Genomic DNA, 12,932 nt, shown 5'->3' with positions numbered 1-12,932 from the left:
TAAGTGTAAGACATTATTGTTATAATAAATACACAATGAGCACTAAATAAACAATAATCAATATCAAATCATGCTCATGAATTTCCATGATCAAACATTTTATTTAGGGCATTAATATAATAATATACGTACCTCCAATTATCGCCTTGATCTCTAATAATCATGTTGATTACACTTCTTTGATCTACACATATAGAGAAAAGGAGAGCTTGGGAGTAATGAACACTACTCTATCATTCTCTCTACACCATAGCCACACTCATTCCACCTTAATCATCAATCAAGAGCACAACCCTTTATATAAGGAATTATGGGCCAATTGGGCTTACATGCCCAATGTGAGAGAATTAGTTGTCTTGGCCCAATGGGCTGACCAAAGACATTTTAGAGCGTGTCCATGGGCCCCGAGCATGTTAGTACGTTATGTCCATCCCATTATGGCCCGATGGTAATATCATGCATTACCGATTATATAGTTATCATTACATGCTAATACCGACACTGTGTGAGCAACACTTAATTATGTTAGTCCATATAAAATATTCTAACATTCTCCCACTTGGACTACATAATTATACCAATATGTGCTCACTAAGCAACAGTATCAATACACAGAAATCTCAAGAAACAATAATGTCTATAAACTAATTATGCACCATATTGTATTGACAAGACACAAATATAATACATAATGAGACATCTGAGATTCATAAAACATGATGATAGCTACTGATCTGGATCCACTCGAACATAGCACCGAGACTAAGCCACTGGCTTGCATCAACAAGTGTGTACACGCAACATCAAAGAGTTATCCAGAATATGCATATATTCAACAACCAATAACAATCCTTAACATGTCGATCATACATGAAAAACAATGACTCCCACTGATCAAATACATCTTTGGCTCCCAACAATCCAAACAAGAAATGACTTCTTAGTACATACGTTCAGGTAACTCGTGTCAGTGTAGTCATTAGCATGTTGTTTGTAAGTGCGTGTTATGATACTAATAGAGGACTCCACAACTTTCTCACTTCATATGGAACGTCATCATCATTAATGGAGCAATATTACTCCCCAAGTTCCAAGAGATAGATATCATTGCGATGTTTATCACATAAGTTCAGTGAGTTCACAATAGAGTCAACTACTCTTAACACTGAAACAGAATATCGCAATTGTAATGTACAATCAATGTCCTCGTAACACGCCACACACTCTACCTTCACATACGAGGATGTTGTCAATGTCCATGCAACACCTAATCACATATAACTTCCCTTACCATTATACTCACTTTGTATGAGAGAGGAATTTGTACGTGTTCATATGACATTTAATTACAAAATAGCTCCTCCTAGAATCATGAATGCTTATAAGTGGATTTTATTATCCATGCAGCCTTTCCAATCGATATCACTAAAACCAACTACTATATGTCACAATGTTGGTTTGTCTCTTGCTAACACATCCTTGGTACCATAAGGATGACAACTCAAGTACCAATCCAGCATGCCTGTAACAGATATCACGATAGGAATGTGTATACTTGAGTAAGCCCTAGGCTGCCTTCAATAAGCATATATGTGAGATAATCTCAAACTTGATCTCTCGTCATTACTAATATCATGGACTTTAGGCCGTTCATAACACATCACAATTTAGACTATTTAAAGATTCTCAATGAAATCGAAACATTAATCACTACAATAGTTAGTCAATGCAAACTATGAGACAATTCAGTCTACCGTTGATCTCATCACGAAGAATCTAAATTTTTAGACCATACAAGGTTTATCAAGAATTCTTCATCTGACAGATATTATCAAATAAAGACTTAATTTGTCTCCAAAATAGATCCAAATCATAAGATATGAGCAATGTACTATATCAAGTGACAATATAAACATATCATTGCTCCCACTGATCTCTCATATAGTGTTGACTAACGATAATATTTCGAATTGACTATTTTGAGAATTACAATAATCACTATCTTGATGTCCTGCCTCAAAATGGATTTAATGCATTGAACTCGAGTGTCCTTTAAACAAGAATTTAGTTCTTGCATCCTTATATATTGATTTCCAAATAGTCACCACTTTACAACTCAATAATAGTAATGAACAAATTCATTGTTATAGTGGAGACTAGCTATAGGCTTTAATTCACCTTACTTTAACCATCAAACAACTTATTCTTAAAATGAACCACCATCAAGAAAATCTCCCAATTATTATGGGATTAAGCCTAAAATTTCACGCTTGATCATAGCTTGGAAATCATGAAATAACCATATCAATTCTCCAAATAAGGATTAAGAACTACCAATGACTATCGATTATAAATTTAGAGGTATATGTAATTAAACTTATCTCGTGTATGGAATCACAGGTTTATCAAACTGTCTCGATCATTTATCTTTATTTGTCCGCATATGGAGTTTCTTACAATAATCTGGCCAATTGTAGGTCATCAATAATAATAGCGGAAGCAACAAAATGAGGGATAAATCCAATTATTCCCTAAATAAAATTTTAACCCTTGTCTAATGCCAGCTTAAAACTCCAACATAGATAACTTTATATACTTATAAAAAATAATAGCTAGAAGAGCACATATTAAACTTGATATTCTCAATAAAACACTTAAATGTTCATCTTCTCTCATATGATTAAAATCCAAGATTTTCAAATGCAATGTCCTATATTGCCTCATAATATTAGAACTTCTGAAATAGCCTTAGATGTAAATTCTTATTCAATCACAACATTCATGAGGCTATTCAGAATAAAACGATACGATCCATTGAGTCTTAGTATCATGAGTGTTGCTGCGAAAGACTTATCTCACATTGTCTCTTTCGAAAAACAACTAACATGGTTGTGAATATGGAATTATGTTTGTGATTATATTAGTCCATACAAGATTCAAATATCTCTCCCACTTGGACCAATATAATCAACAAACACCATATTAATCTCCAGCATGCAATAGGCAATCAAATAAATTATGTATGATATCATATCGATAGGATATGTATACTACACATAATTTGGCCTGAGAGACATTCAAATATAATAACAACCATCAAACCAAGATGCATGGAGTACAACAATTAAGACTATCTACCAGTCTTGTTGTGTCCTTGTCACTTCGAGAAACAATACACATAAAAAAATGACTGCATATCATTATGCATGCATGGTTTAATCCCTTAGGTGTTTTCCACTATAAAGCTTTCTAAAACATAAAAGCTTTCAAACTTTGATGAGTCAAAACTTTGAGAAGACTGTGCTCAAGATAATAATGCATGAGAGATCTTAACAAAAGAGTGATAAATACTCAATATCTCTCAAAATTTGTATGCATTATAGATTAATCATTGTGGACAATTGGGTTGTAAAACTATTATCAATAATTATGATAGTCATTAGCAATGAATATGTGTACTGAGATTGAATAAGTCAAAAAACTTATATTCTCTATCTATTCTTTCCATTTCTCATCCAAAATTGTAACTAAGTTATCAAAGTCACTATACTAAAAACTTTGTTCAGACTTAAATCAATCCAAAATTATTGCCTAAATATAGCTTAGCTATCCTCAATTTTACTAGCAACAATGATATGATATCGAGTACATATGCATTAACCCATTATCTTGAATTCACTATATTTACAGACATTCACAATTAACACAATCATCTCTTTGGAATAGACAATGACAACCATACATCTTATGATCCAAAACTTGTCAACTTATGATCTATGCCTTATCTTGATCCTTAAGCATAAAAGTATTGTAATAATTGATTCATTAGTTCCACTGAAACTATTTCAAGGCACAAAACCAACGTACTAGTCTCCTAAACTCATCATTGTGTAGCAAATGTAGGAATATCACTTTAGATGCCCAAGAAAAATTCCTAAGTGATTGCACCCTCATAAAATTTGTCAATAGGGATCGATCGACACATATATACCTTACTAAAACCAACTGACACCCATCGCAATACTCCCACTGAGCATATAGTAACTTGGCATCTTTGAATTCAAATGATTTCAAGATTTATCAATTTTGAGGCCTAGTCCAATTTTCTAATGAGAGATCGATATGACAAGACATATTATAGTCCCATCTGATAACTAAGCGGTAGAGGTTTTAGGATTGCTTAATACTAAAAAAAAAAAATCTTAGAGCAGTGCCACTATGTGAAAACAAGGATTATGCAATGTGCTCGTTTTCTTAGCTTTCTCAATGATCTATCAACGGAAACGATCATGTCATGTTAGAGTCGTTCAAAAAAAACATATGACTCTTACACAGGTAAGGACAACTACTTTAAATATCATAACCAAATTCAGCTAATCCACTGCCGATAGGGTAGAAAAGATTGTGTGGTTAATGACATCTAATGTGTTTCCTTCACCATCTAAGCATCCTACTTTACAGTAAAATCATCGACAGGATGACTAAATTGCATGTATGGATCTTAGTTTTTAATTGTGATTGATACGGGAGAAAAGTATTTAACATGAATCACAATTTTCGAGAATTGACATGTGAAAACTTACGACAGGTAAGCACAACACATTCAATGAAAAAATTTAATCTCATAATTATCTAATAAGGCCGATTGCGCATTTTTGTATTTCTAGCAAATTTTATTACCAAAAATATTAATTAAATATTGACAATAATTTTTATAATAAATGCACAAACCATGACCAATATCTTATTACACATTTTCCATAGTATATGCCCCGAAAGAATTCATAATAATAACAACAATGAAATTCACAAAAAATTATCAAAATCATGAAAGGCATATATATAACAAAATTATGGAATGATAAACAAATAAAAAATGGCCTTGTATGAGATTAAATTAATTAACGATAAATTTATCACAATTCTCACAATTTTATGAATAACAAAATTGACATGCTTAGACTCACGATATGTGAGTACATAAGCACTCAATTAATTATTCACTAACATAATTATATTATCAAAAATGTCAATCATCTATCAAATAATTTTTATGGCATGAATATAATTATGTCTTCATCCAATGAAATAAATTAAAAATAAAATTGTGAGAGAAAAAAAAATTAATTCAAATTAATTATGTGATTATGTGTCAATTAACAATTTAAATTGACCAAACCCAAAATATAATCACACAATCAAATGAGAAAAATTAAAAGGAGCAAAATGGTGAAAATTTGGTCCAAAATGGAATCTTCACGCGCCCCCACGGGCCCAAAAAAGTTTAATTTTTTTTTGCTGAAAAATGCCCAAAAACGACATGTAGTTTTTCAGAAAACTACATGTAGTTTGTCAGAAAATGACATAAATCATAAAGAACGACAGCACTTCGGAAAATGACAAAAAACTAAAAAATGACACTAAATCAGAGTCGTTTTGAGGTTGTCTTCAACCTCCAGCGGGTTTGTTCGACCCGTTTCGAACCCAAATTCTAACCCCGTTGGATTTTAGCCACCCGAGCTCCGATTTTGATGTCGTTTGAGGGGTTTTTCTCCATTTTTCATGCTCTTTCTATTTCCAGTACTCATTCAAACTTATATACATCCGAAACCCGTAGATCTAATAGTCATTTTCAGCCATTAACAAGCTTTGAAAAAACTTGGAGTTTTGGGTGTTTTCAACGTAAACGAAACGGAAAATACAATCTAAAATATTGATAAACTCAATACTCATCCTCAAATCTGATTTTATCTACTAATAATATATAATTTCGATTTTTTTTTATGTATATCAAATTTGAATTTTTTTTTTATTCTAATAAGCCCTAAAATCAAATGACCTGGCTCTTATACCAATTGTTATAATAAATACACAATGAGCACTAAATAAACAATAATCAATATCAAATCATGCTCATGAATTTCCATGATCAAACATTTTATTTAGGGTATTAATATAATAATATACGTACGTCCAATTATCGTATTGATCTCTAATAATCATGTTGATTACACTTCTTTGATCTACACATATAGAGAAAAGGAGAGCTTGGGAGTAATGAACACTACTCTATCATTCTCTCTATACCATAGCCACACTCATTCCACCTTAATCATCAACCAAGAGCACAACTCTTTATATAAGGAATTATGGGCCAATTGGGCTTACATGCCCAATGTGTGACCAAAGACGTTTTAGAGCGTGTCCATGGGCCCCGAGCATGTTAGTACGTTATGTCCATCCCATTATGGCCCGATGGTAATATCATGCATTACCGATTATATAGTTATCATTATATGCTAATACCGACACTGTGTGAGCAACACTTAATTATGTTAGTCCATATAAAATATTCTAAGAATTATAAGTTAGGAGATATTTTTTATGTTTTATGTTGAGAGACGTTGAAAGTTTTTTATTAATGACTAAATTTGTAAGTCATCAAAACAATGAGGAGAAGTTGCAAATTGAGTGACTTGTCCATGATACACAACTATAGATTCCCATTGGGAGACGTGACAGGGATCCAAGGATTTTCAAGGAAAATTCCTTCGAAATTTGCATCATAGCATCTTGTGATCAAATTGGAATCAGATACCATCCAAACTTGCTATAAATTCAGTATATCAATAAAAAAACATGTGTTATTAATGATCAAGGATCGATAAGTTTATATATACATATATCAATATAAAAACAATATATCATTCAAAGATCAATTAATACAATTTATTACTAACGCCTGTTTATGTGGCAAAAGATGAGCCAATAAACCAATTCAAGCGTAGTGACAGCATTATTAGACAGTAAAGGTGGTGAAAACCAAACAACAAATAAAGACGGAAAATACAAAATGTGAAGTAGTAGTAGAGAAAATAATGAAATTCAAATATTTTAAGGACACTGGAAGCCAGATGGAACCCCTTTTCCGCAATAGTTAAGAAGCAAGCTCAATGAAATTGGAACATTAAGATTGATGCCTAACACATTAGCTTTAATGACAGTGCAAAGACAGACGGCAGCTTCAAGATCAACCAGACCTCCAATGAGAGTGCAACAAGGGGTCTTGGGTGGGGCCCCGACGACAACATGCACCAAGTCATTTAACAAGTTTGCACACACTCCCAGCTTAAGTGTGTCCAAAGGGCACTTGGCCTTAGAGTTAAGGGCAGGAACAGCAGGTATTAATGGGATATTGGTGGAGCTAACCATGCTGAAAAACACCAAGTTAAGGGAGAGAAGGAGAGCAATGGATACCTGAGCCCTGCAGTAAGCCATATTCTCTCAAAATATTACACAAATAAAGGACTCAAGAAGAATGGTTTTTGTACTTTGATTGATGAGAAATATTGAAAGTAGTTTGTGCTTTTATAGATGCTAATTCTAGTTTTGAAAATTAAGCGTAATACTAATTAGATATATAAAGTATATTATTGATCTATTATTGATGGGCATGTTAGGATGTAGGGCATAGCGAGAATACCCAACACGATTATGTAATGCAACTTGGAGCAAGAATAATTAAGCTATATTCATATATATATATATGGCCGGTTGATTAGTTGGAGTTTTTACACCTTAAGTTTTCGTCCATTAACTCAACAATTATATATATGTTTAGTAAAACATGATTTTTTTTCTTGGCTAATCTAGAAGTGTTGAGATCAAATTTATACGTAAAACAATCTTATAATAGTCCATAATTAAAAGATAAAAAAAAAAGTTTTCTCAGATATATTTCAAATTTTACATCACTCTAATACATTAAGATTCGTCCATGTCGATCAAATATTGACATGAAAAGGTTATCATACATCGGCCAAACTAAGTTAATACATCAGTTATATATGATCCCTTCATATATAACTGATGTATTAACTTAATCAAAGTATTGTTTAATCAATTGAATATTTCCTCCAATTTATGTCATTAATATTGTACACCCACAACATTTCCTACAAAAATTAGCAAAATACTTTTGCACAAACATTTATGCACAAATCAATTTCACAAACAGTGACAAAGCTAGCTTTATTTTATTGGGAACAAATGTGGGGTCTTCGTCCTAAAAGAGGAGATGATGCACTAGATGGGGGATGATCAATCGAAGCTCGATAGGATCGATGTGAAGGAGACCATCAGAAGATTTTCGATCCACTATGGATAGTACTAGAGTAGTAATTTATTTTTTGTTGGGATTTGATTTGGTTATTTTTTTCCTAAACAAAAAGGGGAGAGCATCCACCATGAAGATTCATTTTAGGGAAATGTTAAACAAAGTTGAGAGTGGTGTCCTCACTCCCCGAGTCCAGTGCTATTTTAAGAATCTACTATATATAACCACAATTAATAGATACAAACTTGTCCTATGCTTTTCCAATAGCTATCTAGAAAGTCAACCACTACAGGCCATTTCAATTTCTACCTCCACCACCCCACTTCAATTTCTACTAGAGGTAACAATTTCTATTTCACTATGGCTGGTACGAATCGAACCGTGGATAATCCCAAAAAAAGAACTTTGGTAGGTCATCATTTGTGACTATTCCGTCGCCGCCACCACCGATGGAGATGATTTGGTATTTTAGTTTCCAAATAAACTATGGGAATTATTTGGGTCAAATTTTTTTGTTGACTTTGTGATGAATCCTCACTAGATCACCTTCAGCAAAGAACCCCTTCTTCTTTTCAAGAACAGAACTAGTTCTATTGATTGAACTATCTCTCACTCAACTCTTTGAATGAACACCCCAAGATCAAAATAACTCTCAGACAATTAAAGAGAAAATGTATAGCTTTTATTGATTGTATATGGAATGTTACATGGTAATCCAACTCAGTACATATTTATACACCAAGGCAATGTACCGAACAAAACAGTCATAAATGACTGGACAAAGAAATGACCAAACAAACTACCAATATGATACACGTGGATAAGTATTAGCAGGCAACTAAACTAAGAAAATCTCCACCTTGACTGCTAATACAAAGCTAAAACATAAAACTATATGAAAAACAGAACAGAAAAAATTACAGATGACCAACATCTGTGATTTTGAGCAATTCAAGACAGTGATGAAACTTGACTGTAGCAAGTGATTTGGTAAGCATATCAGCTGCATTGTCTTCATTAGGGACCTTGCAAAGCTTAACCTTTCCTTCACTGATTACATCTCTGATGAAGTGTAATCTAACATCTATGTGCTTGGTCCTTTCATGAAACACTTGGTTTCTGCTGAGGTGAAGAGCACTCTGGCTGTCACAGTATATGTTTACACATCTTTGATCGATTCCTAGCTCCCTTGTGATTCCTTCTTTTACAGCTTCTGTGCAAGCTATGTATTCTGCCTCTGTGGTGGATAAGGCTACAATTGTCTGAAGATTGGCTTTCCAGTTGATTGTACACCTATTTAGCATGAACACATAACCTGATTGTGATCTCCTTGTGTCTAGATCACCATCATAATATGAATCTACATAGCCCAAAACACCTGTATTGCTTGTGTTTGAGCTATAAACTAATCCAGTATTGATTGTTCCCTTTAAGTATCTCAGAATCCACTTGACAGCCTTCCAATATTCTTGTCCTGGTTTGCTCATAAATCTGTTCACCACACTAACCCCATGACAGATATCTGGTCGAGTGCAGACCATGACATACATGATACTGCCTACAATGCTTGTGTAAGGAATAGACTCCATATATCTGATTTCTTCTTCAGTAGTTGGTGCTTGTGAGCAAGATAATCTGAACTGTTGAGATATGGGTGTACTGGCTGGTTTAACATCAGCAAACTCGAATTTATCAAGAATTTTGGTAATGTATTCACTCTGAGACAGCTTAAGCCTTTGATTCCTTCTGTCCCTATCGATTTCTATTCCCAAAATTCTCTTTGCTGGACCAAGGTCTTTCATATCAAATTCCTTGTTCAGCAACCTCTTAACTTTGTCTATTTCACTCATACTTTTGCTAGTTATGAGCATGTCATCTACATATAGGAGTAGGTACACTAGGGCCTTCTCATTTTTGACATACACACAGCTATCAAAGGCACTCCTTTTGAAACCAGATTTGATTACATAGTCATCAAATCGTCTATACCACTGCCTAGGTGACTGCTTTAAGCCATAGAGTGACCTTTTTAATAGACAAACGTGATCCTCTTTTCCTTTCACCTCAAAACCTGTCGGTTGTTTCATGATTATCTGCTCCTCAAGATCACCATGTAGGAAAGCAGTCTTGACATCTAGCTGCTCTAGTTCTAGGTCCTCTACTGCAACAAGGCTTAACAAAATCCTTATTGAAGTGTATTTCACTACAGGAGAGAATATCTCATGGTAGTCAATACCCTCTCTTTGTGTGAAACCTCTAGCAACTAATCTGGCCTTATATCTTACCTTTTCCCCACTTGGTACTCCTGCTTTCAGCTTGAAAATCCACTTATTTCCAACAACCCTTTTTCCAGCAGGTCTCTCAATCAAAATCCAGGTCTTGTTTCTGTTTAGAGAATCTATTTCATCTTCCATAACTGCTTTCCACTTTAGATTATCACTTGACTTCATGGCCTCTTCATAAGTACTTGGTTCAAAGTCACCTACATCTACAATGTTTAGTGCATAATGAACTACATCTGCAAATCCATATCTCATAGGTGCTTTCACAGCCCTTCTCTTACGATCTCTGACCAGTTCATAATCTAAAGTTGTATCCTCTTCTTGATCAGATTCGCTGTCAGCTAGGTCTTGTTCTCCTTCTTTCATAAACTCTTCTGTTGCAACTGGAATGGTAGGATCTGATTTGTTAGGCAGCTCCACCTCAAACTGAACATCCTCATCAGCCTTCTTACTCTCTATCTCAGCAGGATATTTCAGTGTATCTTTGTACATCTTGTTTTCTTCAAACACTACATCCATGCTAACAAAATATTTCTGGTGGTTACCCGGTTCTATGCTCCATAATTTGTACCCTTTTACACCCTCTGGATACCCTATAAAAATGCACTTTCTTGCTCTAGGTTCTAGCTTGTCTTGCCTCAAGTGAGCATAAGCCACACACCCAAATATCCTAAGATGTCCATAGTGAGCATTATGACCTGACCATGCCTCTATAGGAGTCTTCAAAATCAATGGTAGATGATGGGCATCTATTGATTAGATAGCTGGCTGTTACCACTGCTACACCCCAAAAATTCTTAGGCAAACCAGAGCTGATGATCATACATCTTACCCTTTCAAGTAGAGTCTTGTTCATTCTCTCGGCCAACCCATTCTGTTGTGGTGTTCTAGCAACTGTGAGATGCCTTCCAATCCCTTCTTTTATGCAAAAAACATTAAACTGGTCTCCACAGAACTCTAACCCATTGTCAGTCCTGAGTTTCTTAATTTTCTTCCCAGTTTGGTTCTCTAACAGTGTCTTAAACTCCCTAAACTTAGGGAAAGCTTCATCTTTAGTTTTTAGAATATAGACCCACACTCTTCTAGAAAAATCATCAATAAACGAAATAAAGTACCTGGCTCCTCCTCTAGTAATTGTTCTTGATGGTCCCCATAGATCAGAATGTACATAATCCACAATTCCTTTTGTGTTATGTTGACCTACTCCAAATTTTACTCTAGTGGATTTCCCAAGCACACAATGTTCACAGAATTCCAAATCATGAATATTATCTTTGCCTAAGACTCCCTTCTGGTGTAAAACTTTTAAGCCCTTCTGACTTATGTGTTCGAGTCTCTTATGCCAAGCCATTGCTGCATTCTTGTTGTCTTTGATTGCAGCATTGATTTGATGCTTCATGGTACTTCCTTTGAGAACATAAATACCATTTATTGATGTCCCTTTCATAATTTCCATGGACCATTTACTTACTTTCATCATGCCACTCTCTACCTTCACATAGCATCCCTCACGATCCAACATAGCAACAGAAATCAGGTTCCTTTTGATCTCAAGAACATGTCTGACCTGATTCAATTCAACCTCTAAGCCTCCATCTAAATTGACTGTCCCAATTCCAGCTATAGAGCATGATCTGTTGTCCCCAAGCTTCACAAAACCAGCTTTAATCTGTTGGTAATGATGAAATTGGCTTCTGTCTGGGCACACATGAAACGAACAGCCTGAATCCAGAATCCATCCTAGCTCAGATTGACCATTTGAAACAACTAGCACCCCTGCACTCTCATAGCCATCATTGTCTACACTATCATATACAACATCTGCATTTCCATGCTTATTCTTGTTGTAGCTTCTGTAAATTGGACAATCTTTCTTTAAGTGAGAGGTTTGATTGCAAATGAAACATCTACTCTTTGGTTTTGGACTTTCCTTTCCCTTATTTGAATCTTGTTTCCCACTGTTCTCCTTCTTAAAGGGTTGTTTTCGAACCACCAATCCTTCTCCTGAACTTTCTTCCTTCTATTCTGATCTCCTTTTGATTTCCTTAGACATGAGTGCATTCTGCACTTCTTCCAATGTTAAGGAATCCTGACCATACATCATGGTATCCACAAAATGCTCATAGCTTTCTGTGGGAAGAGAATTGAGAACTATGATTGCTTGGTCTTCATCTTCAATCTTGATCCCTATATTTTCAAGATCAAGAATGATCTTGTTGAAATCATCCAAGTGATCTTCAACATTCTTCCCTGTTGTCATCTTAAATGAGTAAAGTTTTTGCTTCAAGAATAGTCTATTGGCCAAGGATTTTACCATGTAAAGATTCTCTAATTTTAGCCAAAGTCCATCTGCTGTGGTCTCCTTTGAAATTTCCTGAAGTACCTTATCTCCAAGACTGAGAATAATGGTACTGTGAGCTTTCACCATGACATCCGATTTCTCCTTCTTTGTCAATTCAGCAGATAGCTTGTCCTCCCCAAGCAATGCATCTTGCAAACCGTGCTGTACCAGGAGTGCTTTCATCTTTACCCTC

The 12,932-nt window shown here is 34.7% G+C and overlaps 1 protein-coding gene across 1 annotated transcript; it reads right to left on the bottom strand.

The window, feature by feature from the left end:
* Positions 1-6,894: 6,894 nt before the first annotated feature.
* On the bottom strand, positions 6,895-7,278 carry LOC133833989 (14 kDa proline-rich protein DC2.15-like). Its single transcript, XM_062263537.1, has one exon. It carries the CDS (start codon positions 7,276-7,278, stop codon positions 6,895-6,897), a length of 384 nt encoding a protein of 127 aa, XP_062119521.1.
* Between the last annotated feature and the right edge of the window lie 5,654 nt (positions 7,279-12,932).

The sequence above is a fragment of the Humulus lupulus genome, chromosome 5 (assembly GCF_963169125.1).
Source record: "Humulus lupulus chromosome 5, drHumLupu1.1, whole genome shotgun sequence".
Classification (NCBI taxonomy): domain Eukaryota; kingdom Viridiplantae; phylum Streptophyta; class Magnoliopsida; order Rosales; family Cannabaceae; genus Humulus; species Humulus lupulus.
Note: the sequence above shows the minus strand (reverse complement) of the source record. Positions and strands in the feature narration are given on the sequence as shown.

Excerpts from the sequence above, each read along its gene's own strand:
- LOC133833989 (XM_062263537.1), bottom strand. The coding sequence starts at position 7,278 with ATGGCTTACTGCAGGGCTCAGGTATCCATTGCTCTCCTTCTCTCCCTT.